Source organism: Haliaeetus leucocephalus, unplaced genomic scaffold (genome assembly GCF_000737465.1).
Source record: "Haliaeetus leucocephalus isolate CR32 unplaced genomic scaffold, Haliaeetus_leucocephalus-4.0 Scaffold76, whole genome shotgun sequence".
Classification (NCBI taxonomy): Eukaryota; Metazoa; Chordata; class Aves; order Accipitriformes; family Accipitridae; genus Haliaeetus; species Haliaeetus leucocephalus.
In genome coordinates, this window is record NW_010972512.1 from 363,112 (window position 1) to 383,780 (window position 20,669).

Below are 20,669 nucleotides of genomic sequence, written 5' to 3' on the forward strand. Positions count from 1 at the left end.
TCATGCTGTAGGTACATATAAGATATGTCTGCAAAATCCTGATCAATGTTATCTGTAGATCTTTAAAGGATAAAGGTGCAGAAGCTGGGGTTTAAGATCTTGCTTTTATTGCATTTGTTTCCTATGTAGAGTTAAATTCTACTTGGCTATCAAAAAATAATTTGCTGTTACAATTGTGCAGAAGCGTCTGGCGTCGTGAGATTTTGATCTGTGCTAGTGGAGATGTGTTAACACTAGGCCTGTAAGAGAACAGGATATTGTTCCTGTATGAGGGTTGAACACAAAGGGGATCTGGCTTATTTAAGACCTTTAGCAGACAGTAAAAATGAACTGGGACTGTTTATACAAGGAGCGTATTAGGAAACAGGCAATGACATTATTTGGGTTTAGATGAGTTACCGGTCTATTACATTTCACAACAAAGCAGACAAATGCAGAGGATGTGCCAGGGAGTTGTGCTGTTGCAGTTTTTCTGCAGTCAATCTGTCATGTATGCTGTTAGTAAAAACACTCTGAGGGTTATTTGGAGCTTCCTTCCATCCCTTGTGGCTCTTAAACTCATAGGTCTCAATGCCTTTAGTACACTGGTGATTCTTTTTTCAGTAGATGGAGTTAATCTACAGTGTCTGTTACAGTCCTTTTCTTCAGTTTCTCTGACATTTTGTGCTAGGATAATCATCATTTGACTTTTTTTTTTTTTTAAGGGGGTGTGTATTTGGTGATCTGAAATGTCTGGAAAGCATAAGAAAACTTATTTGCCAGCTCAGACTATTGCAGAGCCACACTGGGTGACTTTTAAAAAAGGTCTATATTTCAGAAGATAATCCTGTGCTATAACGATTAGCCGTGTCTTCTAGTGTTCTCAAGCCTAACAAAGGAGCTTAGTAATAGCTTAAAAATAGTATATTGTTAAAGTCAAATAGCACATTCTCCTATGCGTGCTTACAGTTCTCTTTAGAAAATCCCACAAATCTGGCTGAGACAAGAGAACTTGTCTGAAAAGGTGTTATTTTTTTATTGAATGGGAGTTGCTTTACTGCACTGAGACAGTCGAAGTATTTTAGTTATTTTTAGGTCTACAGTGATATGAGCCTCTAATTGTTGGGAAATTGCCACCTGAAATGATCTTAGTATGTACTGTTATAATTGATAGTGGAGGTTGGAGATAGAAGTAGAACAAATAAGTATCCAAATAAATATCCTTTGCCTTAAATTTTAAAGAGTTGTATTATTATCAAATTCCTCTTGTAAGAGTTAAGAGTGAACTTATGTAAAGTAATAGTACATGAATTGTCTGCATTAAAGATAATTTTTCACTCTTCAGTTTCATCCTGTGTTTGGGAGACTTACTATTCATTAGCTATATGAATGTATGAAGGATTAAAAACTTCTTTTTCCCCTTGCCTCCAGGAGTGAAGGTTGGAATAGCTACACAGAAATGAGTAGCCTGATGATTTCTTACCTAGCAGTTCATCCGTTGACACTTTCTCACTTTCTGCTCTTTACCTACAAGAGTTTGTACTAATGAACTTTGTTAAATTCTTGCCTTTGTTCCACCCCCATTAAGTTTACAAGACTGTTCAGAGCCGGTATTTTAGTCTTGAATTTCTTACCGTTCATGAATCATCTGCAGCTGTCTGATGCACGCTGTCCTTGAAGATTGAGAGATCTCCAAAGTGGCAAATGAAAGAGCTTTGAGTTACTACTTATGATGTATGCCAGTCTTGAGAAACTTCTTTGGCTTATTTAAATATTTGCTGTGTGGATTATGTTTATGTTGAGTTCACTTTTTCTCATTTGTATTTCCTTTAATTTTGATGGTGATAACTTTCTTTTGTTAGGATTAATTTAAAAAATGTTCTTCCACGTAGGACACAGCTTAGGCTATGGCTTTGTGAACTATGTTACTGCAAAAGATGCTGAAAGAGCAATAAACACACTGAATGGCCTCAGACTTCAGTCAAAAACTATCAAGGTAGGATGTCTAGATTTTTTCAGTCTTCTATGAAAATGGCATTCTAATGAACTTCATTCTGATGGTAAGGCTTGTGTGCTCTCCACCTGCAAGAAAGGTAGAATCTGGGAGAAGAGTAGTGAAGTGAGCTGTTAAGCCTCTTGGGTTTTGTAACAGCTGTGTATTAAAAGATTCCCTTCTTTTCATTCCCACCATTTTTACAGCAGTAGGTGGGATCATTCCAAATTGTTGCCAGGCTTTTGAACTCACATACATCTCGGGAATTTAAAATAGAGATCATCAGGTGTGTTAATGCGTATGCACTCCTTCTCCAAAATAACAGCTAGTACTATACGTGTAGGAAATAACACCTGCTTAGGTGTTATTTGTACCTTTCTCTAGTAGCAGAAATTAAGATATTTTAATTTTAAGAAATTAAGATATTAAGAAATTAAGACTGCACTCCAACTGGTAAAATCTTTTTATGAGGCTTTAAAAAAACATACTGATAGCACAAGTTCTTGGAGTGATCTGTGGTTACTGACAGGTCCAGTATCTGAGTCAGAACTTCAGACAAGGATTCTTCAATGTAGCAAATAAGTTTGTTGGAAGCATCAGTATTAGTCTACTGCTCTCTCTTTATAGCAATGCCACTATATTCTTTGTTGGATAAGCCCAAACTGAATGGAGTTACGTAGGAACATGACTTTTCTCTTTTTGTTCTGGCAATTTTCCCCTACCTTCTCCCTGTTTGCTTTTTTGAAGGCCAATAAAAAAATGCCTGCATTGTTTAATGGGGCATAAATTAAAGTGACTCATGATAAAATAAATCACTCTTTCCTATTTACACCCTGAACATACTTTTTTTTTCTTTTTAAAGGTTTCCTATGCTCGTCCAAGTTCTGAAGTTATCAAGGATGCTAATTTATATATTAGTGGACTACCAAGGTCAATGACACAAAAAGATGTAGAAGATATGTTTTCACGTTTTGGACGCATCATCAACTCACGTGTGCTTGTGGATCAAACTACAGGTGAGTTCTGTTGTATTAGCTTCATAAAACTGTAATGGCATGTTTGATGTTTTTCTGAGACGGGCGGTTCCTAAACTGAGTTAGACTTTCACAAACTAACCATGATGTCCGATGTCAACCACTGATATAATTTTAATGGGATATCCTTTTCCAATGATTTTTTTTAAAACACAGAATGGCTTATACTGCCTCCTTTTGCTAGCTTACAATCTAAACATCGTATCATATTTTATGGTGTTATTGTCAGTTTTACCAGGCTGAGCTGCTGATTTGCCAAAACTACTCTCTTGCTGTGACACTTGATATTACTGTAGCACACTGTGCTTCTGGGCAATGTTTGTAATCCGGAGTGCTAATGTTACCTTTACTTTACACATATGCAACTATTATCCCCAGGTAAATTCCAGGCCATCATTATATATTAAAAAGCAAAACAATAATGTGTTTTGTCTTTTATACCAACTTGGAACTCTCTCACAATTTTCTTGTATTTTAAAACATTTGAGGTGTTTTACAGTCCTCTGTGGTTACTGCTAACCAAAAGAATGAGCTTAATACACTTAGTACTACCCTCTTAAATTTTCTGAATGTATTTTGTTTATTAAAAAAAAAAAAAAGAGACGGGGAAAGAAAAGGGAGAAGTTGCTTAGTTAAGCACTCAGCTCAGGAGAGACCAAAGTTAAGGATTTCCTTTATCATGTTAATTCTGACTTTGTGTTACAATGTGTTTTCACAGAGTTTTAATTTCTTATTTAATTCTTTCAGACTGTATAACTGAAGAGTATGGCTTATGCTGTAACCTTAGGTGTACTGTGGTTTTTTCCAATAGCCCATATGTCATGTATGAATTTGAAGAGAACTGTTACAAATACACTTTTTCATTGATTATGCATGTGCTATATTAGAATAGAAGATGTTCTAATTCTAGCAATTCCAACTTAACATTTATATCAGGTAGTATGTACATTTATACACAGTAGTTAAGCAGCAACTTTCATGCTCTGTGAGGAATCTCCTCTAATTTAGAGGGATTAATCTGACTAAATGCTAAAGTCTACAATGTAAAGTATCCATCAGAGCTAGCTCCTTGCATAGGCATCTGCTTTTAAGTGTTACGATTTGGTCAGACCGCACTGTAAATGTGATTGTGTAAGAGAAATTGGCAGTGACTAGATGAGATCTGGATACTGACATTGTAGACACTCCAGTGTTGAGCGAGGAAAATCCTATCCTTCCTTTCCTAGAGAGAAGGATTAATTTTGTCCAACTTTGATATCTGTATGGTTCTGTCTCTAGAGCTAGTTATCTAGGTGACAGCTATAGGTAGAATCAAGAAAAAGACTTCTAGAGCACATAAAACCTATTAATACAAGTGTCCAAAATAGTCATTCTTCTCTGGCTGCCAGTGGAGTCTGGATAATTAGCATCTGTCTTTGACAGAGCTATAAAATGAGGTGACAGAAGTCATACAACTAAAGTCTCACCAGGAATAATATAGTTTTCATTGAGTGTGGTGAGGCATGATGCTGTCTAATTCAGTGTCAGCTCAGAATATACGGCTTGCTTTCAAATAACCTTACTAATGTATTGCTTGAAGAATGTATTCTGTTTACATTATAAAGTTGAATGCATGCGTAGCCTAGGTTTCCTTTCGCCCCAAGAATGTAGCTGTGCCTTGGCTTTAAAACCTGTGTTTTACATCTTGATCCAGTTGCAGTTAGGACAAATTTTAATTTGTACTTTTAGGCATACCTTCTCAGCAGAGGTTGTTCTCTGAGAACAACTTTTGAGCTTTTGAGAATTAAATCTGTTTAAAAATATGCTTTCTACGGCGTTTATATTTTTAAATGAATGCTATGATAGAGCAAGTGAGAAGTACTAAGATGAACAGCATGGAAGTGGAGAAGTAACAGCATGTTGGGCTCTGGGATAGTCCTTGCTGACTTCTGGGCGATGCTGCTGTTCTGTGCCTTTCCAGGGTAGGGCGTATGCTTTCTCCTGGGACAGAAAGGCTAATCTCAGTGGTAGTGGAGCATATAGTGCTGTTGGCTCTAATTTGATGAGTTGATCTGGTCCAGCCTCCTGTTTTGGAAGTAACCAGAAAGAAATCAAAAAATGGAATAACATCTTCACAGGATGACTCCTTTCCAGATCACTCTAGGAACACCAGCTGCACAGTTGGTGCTAGCCATCTGCTGCTGTTGTTCTGCAGTTCTTTTCTTCAAAAAGTGCAGTGACTTGGGAAATAAGCTTTCTCTGTGTGACTTTGCATACTTAACATGCAGTAAACAAGATGAGTTGTTATTTATGGAAGTTCTCCCAGTGCCCCAAATGAAAGTATGCCTTTCGTAGATACCATTCTATAGGTAGTTGTAGGGGTTGGATTCCCTTTTGCTTGCTTGCTACATGCCCAGGGTTTTGTCATGCTGCATTTCCTTCTGTGAAACACAGGAAGTAATGTTCAATTGTTATAAACAATTTGGTGATTTATGATAGCTTAACTTCTGAAACTGCCTTTGGAGATTGCCCTGTGTAGGTGTAGAGACAACATGAAAGTATTTGATATGGCCCTTTCTGAAACAGAGCTGGTAAAGTCCTAGAATTAGTCTAACCAAATTAGTCTAGCCATAACATCTGCTTTGGAATGAAATTTGAACAAGATGTACTCCTTTAGCTTCACTATGATAAACAGTATTTCCAGACTCTGGTCAAGTCACAGATGAGAAGTGGGGGGAGGAGGTGGCGGGGAAGAGATCTCATAAGGCATAACTTTTACCTTGGTCAGAAGGATAACAGCATCCAGCAGCTGGGGTCTTGAACTAGAAAAAAAAATATGCAAATGTTTAACAGCAGTATAATTGTTTCAGTACAGTTACCAAGAGGTTACTCTTAATCAGTTTTTAATGAATTAAAAATAAGGTATGTGACAGCTAGAAATAATGGATGTGAAATAGATGAAATTGTGATCTCTTAATTACCAAGGTTAGAACTTTGTGCCCTTATCTACGAACCAGAGTGTGTTTTCAGTGTGGAAAACTGAAAACATTTGCAAAAATCAGTGTCAATTTTGTGTTTGCAGATGCTTTTTAGTGGTAAAGTAACTAAAGCTAAGGGGTTGTGTTTGTTTTTAACCAACTGGAATTAATTCTTTTTTCTTTTTTTTTGGTGGAATTTATTTAAAATGTTGGGAGGTTTTTTTTGTTAATGGAAATGTCAGCTGGTGATGGATTTCATGATATTCTACCACACTGGATTTTTTTTTTTAAAGTGTTTTAGTCACCGTGGTTGTTATAGCTGAAATGAATGTGTTAATTTGTCTTTTGTTTCTTAATTTTGTACTTTTATCCTCTAGCTGCTGAAGAAACATTAGTAAATGTAGAGAACTTGAAAGCTGTGACCATAGAAATATTTAACTTTTTCGTTTTTTGCTTTCAAAGTTATTTTGAGTTTATCCTGAACTTCAATTTTTTTTTTTATTTTTTTTTATTGGTTTGGTTAAAAGGTTTGTCCAGAGGGGTCGCATTTATCCGGTTTGACAAAAGGTCAGAAGCAGAAGAGGCAATTACAAATTTCAATGGTCACAAACCCCCAGGTTCCTCCGAACCCATTACAGTGAAGTTTGCAGCCAATCCTAACCAGAACAAAAATGTGGCACTGTTATCGCAGCTGTGTCATTCACCAGCTAGACGGTTTGGAGGGCCAGTGCATCACCAGGCGCAAAGATTCAGGTAGGTTAGGAAGAATAATGCATTTAAGGCTGTCCTACTATTCCCGTGTCCGTCTGGGAAACTATACTCTTGCAGGTGTGCAGTAATACCTTCATTGCAGCATGTGTGAATGAATACCTAGTGCACTATATGTCCTCCACTGTTATGTAAATAAATTGTTGAATTAAAATGTGATTAAAGTAAATCTTGTAAAATTTATATATAAGTTAATTATGTAAAGGTACGTACACTACGGTGTCTATTTCTACAATTGAGCGTGTAGTGAGATGATAGAAAGTAGCAGATTCCAGATGGGTATTGGTAGATGCCTGTCTCAACAGATCCCCATTCTGCAGTCCATGTATCTGAATGCAGATATCATTTGGCAACTTAATTAAAGCTCTGAACCATTGGTTCCAGCAGGGAGGTGTCACAGTAAAATAAGAAAACCTTATTTCTGATTAAGAGATTCTGTGGGATTTCTGCCTACATCCTGAGCTGTGCAGTGTTCTGTCTTTTCTTGAGTCCTCACAAGTTCAGTAAGATTACTGAGTAATTGCGACATATTGTCTGCTTCCAGAAGTGTGGAAGATATTATGTATTTTGCCTTTGAGAATTGGCTTGCTTGCTTTGAGTATTAATTGAATTTGAATTGCCTTAGTTGCTTAAAGGAGGGTGTTGATAGTTGGGCTGTGCTCTGGCAAATGCATTATATTTACTTGTCTTGCAGATAAGTGGGTTTGTTGTGAAATGTGTTCATGAGAGTTTAAGTAGTGTTTCCCTGTTGAGAATTTACTTTTTCTCCTCTGAGGTATACAATTAGCCAGTAAAATTGGACTAAAACCTCGTAGCTTTTTGCAGTGCTACTGTTCCAGTATTGCTATGACCTTTCCATAATGCTTTAGTTTAGCATTTTAAGAACAGCTAGGTGTAATGTGTCTCAAATGAGAATTAGTACTTTGTAGTCATCTGCTGTTTTACACTAAGGGTGATTGAACAGGTTGCCTGCCCAAAGAGACTGTGGAGTGTCCATCCTTGGAGATGCTCAAAACCTGGCTGAAAGGAGCCTGAGCAATCTGTTCTAGGTGCCCCTGCTTTGAGTGGGGAGTTCTACTAGAGGATTTCCAGAGGTCCCTACCAACCTTAATCGTTCTCTGATTCTCTTCAGCTGTAGCCCAGGCAAGTTTAATGCAGGCAGCTCCTCAAACAAGATTTCATCTTCCTGAAGCACTCATCCAGATCTCTGCACCCAAACCTTCTAAGCCACACCAAGGAATGAAATTCTACATTGCTGGCAGTTAGGTGAACTATTAAAAAACTTACACATCTGTCTTTTGTGTCAGCCAGGGCTTCAGTGTGTCCGGGTCCTAGTAAAATCTTGAGGCTTATGGCTCATGTTTTCATTCTTAATGCAATCAGACATTTTCATCATCATTCTTCCCTTAGAATTTATAACAGAATTAAGATGCATCAGAATAAGCAGCACAGATAATATTCACATCAATAATTAAGATACCAAATAACTTTAATTCTGTCCTGTAATGATCACTCAGTAACAGTAAAAATGATTAATGTATTTATGTTAATAGTTGCAGGAGGAACTAAATTTTAATGACCAGGTTGTTCATTGTTCTTTTATTGTACCATTAAGAGCAGCATTAATGTTATTTGTGTGCATTTCCTATGTTTCTACAGGCATGGGTTTTCACAAGTTGGGATAAGATAAAAGAAAATGTTCTGTCTCTTTCTCTTCCATTCCTGCTTTTGTGGTAACTATGTCCACTCAAGTTGTCTGCCCAGTGCTCATTTGTCAACATATTTTGGCCAACTTCTGCTCGTAGTTATAGGCTTGCTGATAGAGAAAGAGCTGAAGGTTTTTAGGTACTACAGATTGGCAGAGGTAGTAATAGAGCAATTCTGGGTTAAGCCATGCTGTTATGAATACGCTGTGGAGACAAGATTCACCAGTGAACTTAAAGACAAGAACTCTCCATCTCTCTTGTGTCTTGTCACAGACTTGCAAGAACTTTAACAATTATTAAACACTTATTATAAAACTTCCTTCCCTCAATCACATGTGCACGCATGCTTGTATGTACACATATGCATAACACACAGACCATCTCACAGCCCTTATTTTCTTCCCACCTTTGGTGTTAACTGCGAGTTTTTCTAGTGAGTCTTCCTTAAAGGATGCTGAACTTGATGAGTTATATTTATTCATACTGTGGCAGAGATTAGGAACCTTAGCTTGGACTGAGTCTTGTTTGTTTTGTGTAGTGAACAAAACATGATGAAAGGATAAGCTGCTTCCAAAGAGCTCACAGTCTGTATAAATTACAATTGTGGTCTCTGCTACATGGAGGTTGAATTCTTAAACTGACATTCTGATTACACTTCATCTCGTTCCAGCATATCCCTGTAAATCCAGGATTAAGCCGTTAGTATCTCTAATTTGTAATTATTGATTTCCTACAGATACCACTCAGACTCTTTGTTTAATGTTCTGTTAATCCTTTGTAGTTCCTGTGGTATTTGTGGCTCACATCAGGAACTGGTCTTAATGCCTTGTCCCACTGGAGTGCTGAGTTGGCCTGCTAATTCTGAGACATGGTCCAAAGTGCTCCCTCTCCATCCAGAAGGAATGACATTGTGGCATGGGATTGTGTTTGGAGGACAGATAAAATGCCTGGGGCAAGGGTCACAAGGTGTTGGAGTTTTGAGGTTAGCATGACTTCAAAGAACTATCCATAGATAACATCATCTACAGGTGCTTAGGGAGGATTGAAAAAGCAACGTGGAGGAGACAGTATAAAAATAAATACAACAAAAATGAGGACACCAGCAGCAAGTATGATGAGACTGAGATAATTCAAATTACAATATTAATGGAATTTTTTAAAACATTTCCCCGAAACATCTTGGATCACTGTAGGCTTTAGTGTTGTTTGCCCAAATCAGACAGTCTTTTAAACATCCTTAGTAAGTATACCTAAGACTTTTCTTAACTTTGTGTGGTCAAAAAAATCTTTTCCTGTAGGACAAAGAGGTATTAAGTGTCAGCTACTCTGTGCCTGGTTATGTACAGGCTGTTAGCCCAAGCTAACCAGGTCTTGTGTCCCTCTTGGGCAGGCCTTCAGTCCAGGTTAAGCATAGAGGTTTGTCGGATGAGCTAAATCGCAGTAGGAGCCTGCTCTACTCATCACGAGTGCTCTCACTTGTGTCAGATACTTCCAGATAGAAGCAAATCTAAACATAAATATAGCCTTCCACATAAGTCCAACCCTATACCATGTTTACTGTCACTTCTGCAAATTTCTTTTTTGATGGTTGCTTTCTAAGCAGAAACCTTTTGTGAAAGGTTTCTTTTTCATGTGAACTTGTAAAGTATAGCTTCATTTTAGAATCTCATTGGATCTGAGTAAGGTGGTATTTCCTATGGTTGTTTTTTTGAAATGACTTTTCAAGTCTTTTAGGGGTGTTTTTACCCCCCCTTTTTTTTTTTAATAAACCTGTAGCATTTTTGTGAGTCAAAGCAGGAAGAGAGGAGAATCTGTTTGAAAATTAGTGTATCCAGAGAACAGAGGTACTTAATATTTTAAATTAATTTTGCCTGTAATATGCATCTAGATTTGTTGTCTTCCTGTGTTCAACCCCCAGATGCTCTTCTACAAGTGTTTTCAATCCTTGATGTACTGTTGATTTGGGCTTATGGGCAGAGCCTGAGGCTTTATAGCAAGCAGGTTCAGAGCTGCACTGACTGCTGGAACCAACATCATGCAATTCTGAGCTTAGTGATTTTCTGCTCCCCATACATGTGAGCAGGAACCCCAGACTGGTGATCTGTTGAGATGAAAACTTTCCAGATATTAAGATAAATACATCCTACCAGATCATTACTCAAACGGAAAGAAGCTGCAGAGCTGGAGGTGTCTGTCAGAAAAAGTAAGTGTATAAAGCATGCAAACACAGGAACATTTTTATATAAAAGCAAAATAAGTAGTAGATCTGTCACATAATCATCAGATCACACGAATTGGTGTGTCTCATTCACATTCTGATACTCTTAACTGCTTTTTCAGTTTTACTGTAGTACAAGGATTCCCAAACTTGGATTTGCTTGGGGCTGGCCAACAGTGGCAGCGGCAGTGAGTATGTGCAGCCTGAGCTCAGGTGTGTCCACACTGTGCTCTAGAAACACCAGCATCAGGTAGCCAGCTGGTCTGCAGCCTGGCTGAGCCAGGTCAGCTCTGGCTGCCTCCAGGCCATCAGCAGCAGCTAGGATGTGATGGAGGGGAAGGGGTCTGTACCACCAAGACTCCCCCATCTCTGGGTGCAGGAGGGTCTAATAGCTCAGGTGACCGAGGAAATGAGCTCTCTGAGCAACAGAGAGCCCGGGGTGGGGGAGATGGTGACTGAGTGATTCTCTTGTATGAGTGCATCAACCAAAGTGCCACACTGAACATGAGCTGACTTCCCTGTGTGTATGTGTGTGCTGCTGCAGCTCTGCTCCCCTTCCTTCTGATACACATTGCCTTGAGCCCTCCCTTCTATATAAAGACAGCAGCAGCTCTTATCTTTATGCAGGGCAAGAAAAAGTCAGTGGGGAAGTGTTTGGCACTTAATGCAGTGTTCACTGCCCAGACATCCATTCCCTGTTTTCTCCAGGTCAGCAGAGAATCAGGAACTGCCACCGCCATGTTCTTGGCAGAGAGCAGCACGTGTACCGCTTTTAAGTGGTTTGCATATCACCAGTGGTACACCACAGTTTGGGAACCCCTGGTATAGTATAATTATATTTCTACAATCACGTGACCTCACATTTTTAAATAATACATAAGCACAAGGGATCAAATGGATTTTTTTACCTTAACTTTCACATTTCCTGACCTTTGAGTGCTTAGCTGTGCAACTGTAATATTGCATTAAAATATTTTGAAGCTTTGAATTTCTAGGATGGAGACCAGAAATAGAATAAAGGGGAATTAGAGATGTGGGTTCTAGGACAAAAGAAAATAATACAAAGCAAGACATAAAAAGGAGAGGTTTTTTCCTTTTTGTTATGCATAAATACTGCTGGGGTACTGTGCAGGAGGCAGGGTTTACGAAGAGTGAGTAGGTGACTTACGACTTCACTGAACGATATTTTTTAAGTTTTCCTAGTATGAAGTTGGTGTAAAATTAATAAGAAGAAAACAATACATGCATACTGAAATTGTAAAACAGTGTACTTAACTGTGGTTTGCTATTTTGATGTTTGAAAGCTACTGCAGTTAGAATATCTGCATAACTGGTATTAAAGAATAAAAACCTGAGATTTAAATTCTGTAGCTAGAAATGTGGCGCTTCCCAGCTAATGAGAATTGACTGAGGAAGTGCTAATATTTTCTTAGCTGCCTTATAGCTATGAGTATGCATGACTGCAGCTTATTGAGTAGCCTGCTTGTACTGGAAGAGTTGGCCTGCACCTGCTGCCTTATGGTGGAAAAAGGAGTAGGTTTTGTTCTGTTCCACAAAAAAAGAAATTTAAATTAATGCACACAACCTCTACTCCAAAAAACAAACCACACCCTCCCTTCCCTGCCCCAGCAAAACCCAAAGAAACCCTTTGACTTAAGAGTTCCCAACGTGCTATTTTAGAGGCAACAAAAGGAGGATATGAGATGCAAACTCCTTGAATGAAATAAGTGGGAGATGCCTGAGGGTGGCTTGAAGCAAGCTGGGGCCTCTAGGGAGGTGTTGCCTGTTACCCGCACTCGAGCAATTCTGCACTGATGCCACGGAGCATTCTTAACAGCCTAGCTGAATTTCAAAGATCCATCCAGGTCCCTTGTGAAGGTGATCACGTTATCTTGCCTTGCAACTGTTTTGTTGCCTACCTATTTCTAAGGATAGTTCCCTATTGATAAAGTAGTTGGAATACTTAACTTTTTTTTTTTTCCTGGCAGCTGTCAATTTTATTGTCAATTTGAATGGGGAAACGTTTTTCTGGCGGTTTTGATGTCCATGTAGAAAATATTCATTCTCAGTTGCTTCCCATTCAAGTTAATTTGCTTAATTGAATTGAACTTTTACATGAAATATTGTGCTTTTTATTTGCTAGGTTCTCTCCTATGGGTGTAGATCACATGAGTGGGCTTTCTGGTGTAAATGTTCCAGGAAACGCATCTTCTGGCTGGTGTATCTTCATCTACAACCTTGGTCAAGATGCTGATGAGGGAATCCTCTGGCAGATGTTTGGCCCCTTTGGTGCGGTTACCAATGTGAAAGTTATTCGAGATTTCAACACCAACAAGTGCAAAGGTTTTGGTTTTGTGACCATGACAAACTATGAAGAAGCTGCAATGGCCATAGCAAGTCTTAATGGCTACCGCCTGGGGGACAAAATCTTACAGGTTTCCTTCAAAACCAACAAGTCCCACAAATAACTTGCTCGTGCTTTTTGTATGGAATAGATAATTGAGTGACAGAAGTTGAAACATTTTTGTTAGTGTAAAACTCATTTTGCGCCAATTTTCACAAGTGTTTGTCTTAGTCTAAATGAGAAGTGAAAAAGGTTTTATATTCTGGGATGCAACTGACATGTTCAAATGTTTGAAATCCCACAATGTTAGACCAATTTTAAGTTCCTTTAAGTTATTTCATTTAAAACATGTTAAAAATCCCCTGAAATCTTAAGTAGATTGCATTAACTAGACCCTCTGGATGGTGGTAAAATTGAAGCATGCTTTCACTTATGAGACTAACATTTGTTCCATGGAATGTTGTCTGCAAAAACTGGAATTTTCTGAAAAATATCAGGCTGAATTAATTAATTTTCTTGTTTTTATGTTGTTGTTTTTCCTACCCATTCCCCTGACCTTATATACACCAGACTTGGTAGTATGGAAGAAAAGTTGAGAAATACTAATGTTTTAGTTGACAGTAAATTGTTTGATCAATTAAAATTCATTACTACATATATAGTTGAGGATTAGGCTTTTTAAAGTCAAGGTCTTGTAAGTAGTAGCATGCCAGCATAACTTTTAACACCATTGATGAGGTAAGTTGCACACCGAGCAGTGGCCAAGCTGTCAAATTCAAAGGTTTTAGAAACATTACTTTTAAAGCCCACTTTCTAATAGGAATGGACCAAAGAGTTTCAAAGAAACTCTGGGAAGATTTCAGAGTCAAAATGAAACTCCAAAAAGAGAGTGTGAATATATGTTGCTACTTTATCAAACTGAATCTCTTCTGTCCAAATATTTAATGCATGGTGCACTACTTACTGGTACATTATAATGCAGCAAGATACTTACTCATTTTCAAAGATCATTATAGTTTGAATTCCTTTGGTAGTTCTATTTTGTAAAGAAAAAACAGTTATAAACATTTGAGCATTGTATTTCTCGCATCCCTTCTAATGAGTGCTAGTTTTTTCTATTTTAATAGGATTTTGTTTTGACAACTAGCTTTATTGAACACTCAGCAGAAAAGTACTTACTACTTGCAAGTTAGATATTAACAAAAAAACCCTTTGATTTGTAGATTTAAAGATTAATCCCCCAAGTTTTCTGCAGACTGCCTTGAAACTTTGAGTTGTTCTGTTTCTGTTAATTTTCTTTTGCTTTTTTGTGTTTTTTGTTTGTTTTTACTTTTGCATTTAAGAACATTAAATTTGATTTTGTTTTGCTCAAATTTTGTTTTGTTTTTTATTTTCTGTTATTTTTTTGCTAAGTATTGCACAAAGTGTCCAGCTTTCAAAGAGTGTTGTTTTAAAGAACTGTAGTTCCTCTTTAAGAGTTTTAAGTTACTCCTTTGACAGATGCGTAGAAGAAAAAGGGGTGTGAAACAAGAGCACTACAATAAATATGTCACATAGAAACTGTGTGCCACAGACTGATGTAACCCTGCAGGTGTTCTTTGGTAGGAAACCTGAAAAGGATTACTCTATCAGGTAAAGGCTGTGTAAGGATACTGTGCATGACTAGAGACTTGGCATGGGCAACCTTCAGGTCTAGTGTTTATGTTCAGTTGCCAGAAGGTAGAGCAAATGTGAAAATGGGCTCAGTGGCAGTTTTATTGCAGTGTCTCCTTTTTTTTGCGTGAACCTCTACCAGTCCCGAAGTTTATTTTCAAATTCCAGACGCCATTCCATGCTGCCTGCTCCTATCACTCCATCCCTAGCTGACCTTGCCTTGTGTTCAGAATCATTGCGCTTTGTCCTGCAGTAGGATCTGCAGTCTTGCACAGCCTAAAGAAGTCTGCATCAGCGTCCCTGCACGCTGCCGCTGAAATGCGGCTGAACTAGCTGCCCATCTCCATTAATTACCTTCAGCACTGTCTAGGAAATGCTGTTGCTGATATTTCTGGAACTGCCTATGGCATACTTAAAGCCATATAGATAGGCCTTGGCACATTGAGCAGCCTCCCACTTTTTGAGCTTGTGTGCAGTGAATATAAGTGGGATTTTTGCTATTAATACTTTCAGCCTTTCCTTTCCTGTCAGTCCTGTTCACTCTACCATCTTTTGAGAAGCACAATGGTCTGTAAAACAGTGGCTGTGATGGAGCAACCAACCAACTCCCACCCCACAAAGTGTGCTTTCTGGCTGTCTATTCCAGTGTCTATTTCAGATATTTCCACAAGTTTATCATTCATTTATCATTTCAGTGAATACTTCTTTTCTGTGTACAAGGAGAGATTCAGCAGCATTCAGTGGATTTCTCCCTAGTTAAAACTGTGTGGTACAGAGAAGTCGTCTTGCTGTGTCCTGTCACCTCTTAACCTCACACTATCCTGTTCCACAGGAGTGGGTCTACAGTTGTTTCCATTTTCCTGTCATTCTCTCCTGCCTTATTTCATGTAAGATTAATTTTCAAACTACATGGGAGTTGCTATTTTGTCACAGCATTTAGATGGGGGTGCAGACTTGAACAAAAGACACCCTAAATACAACTTTGCATCAATAATCATCACAAGCATGCTGGCCGTTGCAACTGTATCAGCAGCACACTGCTGTGAGCTCACCACCTGTCACTTTTTAAAAAAAAACTTTTCTTGGAGGCTTTTTGGCATCACTGTCATCTGACTGCTTCCTTATTTTTCCATCTCTCCTTCTTTGCTAAATAAGAAGGAAATGCAGAATATTGTTTCAGTAGCGGTATGAAAACGTCTTTTTTAGGGAACGTCTGATCCCAGCTTCCTTTGATAGTTGCTCTGAAAATAGTTACCAGGCAATTTATGTGAGCAAAGCATTGCTGCCTGAGTCATGCAAAGGAAAAAAAAAAAAATCCTGCTTAAATATCAAGAGCTGATACCACAAGTGTAAGGTCTGCATCATTCTAACAGCCAGTAAATACTTGGCATAAATAACTGAAGTCAAGGAAAAAATTGTGTATGTATTCGTGATGCTGTTGGTCCTAAACAATAGCCCATGCATCCTACTAGTAAAGACCAAAAGGAAACTTCTGGAAGTGGAAACTAAATTTTAACAAGTAAACTGCCAGTGGTTTTTCTACCCAAAAGGTAGGAACAACTGGTTTCCTTACCATGTCATCCAGCATACCCTCCTTGAAGCTCTCCCTTGAACATGCCTGTTTCAAGAGAGGTTTTGGCCTCTTAATCCTCTGGGAGTTTAGAAAAAACTGCAAATATGTTCTCCTTTTTCATCCTTTAATTTGATGAGATCTAGTTGCTTCTTTCAGGTGACACTTCTGTCTCAGTCAGTGCTTACAAGATCTTTGTAAAACCAAAGGCCTCTCTCAAACCAGAGGTCTCTTATATTTCTCATGAGATGCAGTAGGCTCAGTAAGGTAGAGAATACTAGAAAGTCTTGGTTGCTGGATTAGGATGTGCTGATCAGATTTTAAAGACCTGGGTATGATGGTCCATACTGGAGATGTGCTACAGGGAACAGGTGCAATGGGTATGTTTTGGGGTCCTTTAGAATAGATAAGAAGCCTTGCAGGACACCTCCAGGTACCTGCTTCTGAAGGATGAGGTATAATTCCTGATGAAAACGCATAGTTATGGCCATGCTGCTATTGCAGGGTCTCATGTATAGAAGTCGAAGAGAATTACGATGTCTCGGGACAGGGCATAGGGATTTGTGCCAGCCTTTCTGAAAGTATCTATCTGGCTCTCATGAACCCGCAATTTGGGTGACACCGCTTCCTTTTTGCACTTATTTGATCAGACAGACAAAGACGGTGACAAAATGAGAAGTTTATCTGCATGTGTTTAAAAAGAAAAGGGGAGAGAAGACTTTTTCATCTATCTCCTTACAGTCAGGGTAGCTAGCCTCAGAGCTGAAGATCTGCCAATTAGGAATACAAATGGCAAGACCAGTGATACTGTTGTCGGGCTTCAGCTGGGCTCTATTTTCAAATGGACCTGTTTGCTTTGTGTCCAAAACTCACTTGCTCTCACAAAAAGAGAGCTTGTTTGCCTGTGAATGCTTAACACTTCAGCAGAGACTGGCCTTTGCTTCTGTAGCTTTTTCCTGCCGTGAGACACCCTGGGTTTTTACTCTGCTGGCCGTGAGCCGTCTGGTTTGGAAGGCAGTCTGCAAATCGGTCACCTCTGAGCCTTGGCTTCTGTGGCAAAAAGGCTTCCTATGTGAGGGCAGGATCATACATCGGGACTTGATCGGCCTTCAGGACTTTGAATGTTAAGCCAATTATCTTTTTCAGGAAATTTTACCAGCTGTTGAACGTCTTGAGTTATATTAATTATTGATTTGTCACTTTTAGCTTTAAAATGACTTTGTTTCATCTTGGTATTTCTTTTGAAAGGGAAGCTCTACTGCCTTTACTCGGTACCTATCCTTTTCTCCTTTTTTTTCAAATACTTGTTGTATCTGGCACTCCAAGAAGGCTCTTACCAGGCCAAGGCACGGCTGCTAAACATGCTTGTTCTGGGGCTGCTTCCAAAATTGCACGAGCAGTCTTAATTCTTTGCAAGACTGTGGAGTTTCACACTAAAATGAGACAATGCCTAGTTAAGAGCAAAACTGTCCTGCTTGTGGTTGAAGACCACCTCCAAACTTCCCTGAAGATGTGCTGGGCTTTAGTTGTGTTGTACAGAATAAAAACAAATAAAAAAAAACGACTCAGGTTTTCTTAGTAGGTAAAAAATTTGAGTTTTGTCAAAATTAAAATTCTTTGAAGGCTTTATTCAGACTTGGTCTTTTCCAGTCTGTTGACTTACTAGGTTTTTATTCCTGCTCAGTAACTTACATTTGCTTTGCAGATTTCCACTATGAATGGAATTCACCCTTGTGCAGAAAGCTAGCCACAAGCCTAATCACAGTTTAAACCTCCTGTTAACCATTTGCAGATAGGGAAATTTCACAGTAAATATGGAAGAGGAAACTCTAATTTTGTTATGTACTTTGTATAAGCTGGCAGAGGCAAGTACAGCTCCTTCATATGAGGAGATGGAAACATCAGAAAAGCTATTAACATGAGCAGAATCAAAGCAGCTTAGTGTGTTTAGTTCTCTTGTGATTCCATTTTAGACGGTGTCTATATACTAAAGTGTTGAATTTATTTTGTTCTTCAAGCTACATCATCATAAATTTTGGTTTACTTGAGATGCTGTGCTCCACTCTTCAGTCTAGAAGGAGGGGAACTGGGCCAATGCAGTTAATGTTGCCTCCTGTGCCGAGCTTGTGCCAATCCCTTTGCTTCTGCTCTAGATCTGGGACTGAGAAGGACTTGAGGATCCATCTTTTAGGGTGGAAGGAGAAGTCAGGAAACACTGCTGTCCAGAACAGTGTCCCCAATAGTGGTCCACACATCTTTTTCCTTCCCTTTGGTTGGTTATGTTTTTTTGTACATCTGTATCATGATAGCATGAAAACCACTGGAAGTTGAGAGATACACAAGTCACTAAAGTAGGCTAAATTTCTCACTGCAGTGAGTACTAGTTGGTCAGTTTATGGTCATTTATGTTTGTCCAGATGACCAAAGGGTGTCAGTATAGAGAGGATGCATTTTTGTAGGGGCATTGAACGCTGTAGTAATGTTGTTTATACAAAGCAATTAAAACTCTTAAAAAAAAAAAAAAAAAAAAAATTGGCATAGCTACATTTACAGAAGGAATGTTCAGCAGTTAAAACCAAAATGATGAAATAACTGTAAAGGTGATCCATTATTTTGAATGCTAAGTTTTGGAAATGAATAGTCCCTAAGGCCCTTAAATATTTATTATAATTTTATGTTGCTTTAGTGTTCTGGGTGAGGTCAATAAAGTAGAGATTCTTCAAATATTTCAGGAGAGATTTTTTTTTGGTGTATTCTAAACTGTAATAACTAAAGTTACTTCTTGGATAGTTTGTAGTTACATATGTGCTTTAAAAAAAAAACAAACTTGGAGAATGTCCCCACGTTTACTTTTTTAACAAAATAAACAGGTCTTATAATAAAATAAACTGTTTATTGAAAGTAGGTCTTCTGATAATCTACCTGCAAAATGTTAGGGTTTGTGGGAGGTTTTTTAACATACAGCTTTTTGTGATCTACTGACGGTGATCTCATGGTTCAATCACAAAAGTCAAATACAGAGCAATTTGTCCTAAAGCTACCTCTGTCATAAGGTTACCATATTTTTGACTTCCATAATGAGGAAATTTGTCCTTTGTAACACTGTCAGTGAAGCACCTTATCGTAACATTTCTACTTTTGGGCTCCTAAGGATAGCTTTAGAGTGAAGGGACCAAATTCACATTTAGCACAAGAAAACACAGCTTCCTTTGAGCTCCCTTAGTGGAGCTGTACTTGTTTGTTTGTTGTTTGGGGTTGGTTTTTTTCCAAGAACTGAATTTGTCACCCTAGGTACTTTTATCTCTATATTTGGAAGCAGAAGAGTCTTTTTGTGCCATAGGCAAGTTCCTCTAATGTAGCTCTGCACTTCTCAGTGTTGGATATGCGGCACAATAGAACTAATAAATATGAAGGTCAAAAGGCTAGTGTTTATTTTCTATGTATATTATACCTTATTGGTTTTCTACTTATTAATTTAAAAAATGCAGAGTTCATAAAAAGGATCGCAATTACCTCCCTCTTGCTTGTAAGAGGTGGTGGTACCTGCATATTTTGTGACTTCTCCATGACACAGCCAGCAGAATTGAAAACTGCAGTTAATTTCCAAAAGTGTCCACTCTTAGATTAATCAGGTACAGCAACATTTTTGTGATTGCTTTTTTGTAGTAGTCTTATGTAGTAAAACTAAACAAAACTTTAAGTGTTGCTTTCTCCTTCTGCATGATTTAAAAAACAGTTGAAGCCTTTGTGATCTCTAAAGCAAAACACAACACCCAGTGAGTGGATATGACTTTAAATCCTGTTATTGTTTTCTTCAGTCTTGCTGTGGTTATTTGTTATATATCACACTTGGTAAAACATTTACAAAGGTTGAACTAGAAATATTTTTCTGTTGAGTGGAATCTTCAGCGCTTAAATTTTTTTTGTTGATAATGATGGAAAATCAGTAATAATAGAACTGCCACCTGAAACCTTGAAAAATTGCTACTGTGTTCACATTTTAGAATCTTTATTCTCATACTATTGTGTCTTATTTTTAAACATTTTTGAGCAACTTTTCAGTGGTACGACTGAACTTTTTCACTTGGTCATTGAGAAGAAAATGACTTGAGACATTTGAAACATAAGTTGGGATAAACCTTTATTTGACCAGTAATTTTGAATAATACTGTACTTCTAGTCTTTTTATTGATTTAATTTCCCTTAACTTATGTAATCTTTTGTTTATAAATTAATCTGTTTGTGGGACAGAAGGTTTTATCAATTGTTTTCCATACTGTACAGTATATGGTTAAACATTTTGTATATTTAGTGTGTTTTTAAGTTATTGATTTGTTTTATATCAAATAATTTATTTTTCAGGTACCATTTTCATTTAAACTTTGTTTTTACATGGGTTTATTTTAAATAAAGTATGACACTGCTTTCCAAATGTCTAAAATGAAGT

The 20,669-nt window shown here is 38.0% G+C and overlaps 1 protein-coding gene across 3 annotated transcripts in view; it reads left to right on the top strand.

Annotated features, from left to right (window-relative positions):
• ELAVL1 (ELAV like RNA binding protein 1) overlaps positions 1-14,367 on the top strand; it is a 34,872-nt gene extending 20,505 nt beyond the window's left edge. For 2 of the 3 annotated variants that reach the window (XM_010580404.1, XM_010580412.1), the window contains exons 3-7: positions 1,872-1,975; positions 2,835-2,988; positions 6,491-6,716; positions 11,364-11,477; positions 12,799-14,367. In XM_010580404.1, the coding sequence (XP_010578706.1) occupies positions 1,872-1,975; positions 2,835-2,988; positions 6,491-6,716; positions 11,364-11,477; positions 12,799-13,123 (923 nt within the window). In that variant the 3' untranslated portion in view covers positions 13,124-14,367. The remainder of the gene's footprint in view (positions 1-1,871; positions 1,976-2,834; positions 2,989-6,490; positions 6,717-11,363; positions 11,478-12,798) is intronic. The other variant, XM_010580419.1, reaches the window with a different exon arrangement.
• Positions 14,368-20,669: the final 6,302 nt, after the last annotated feature.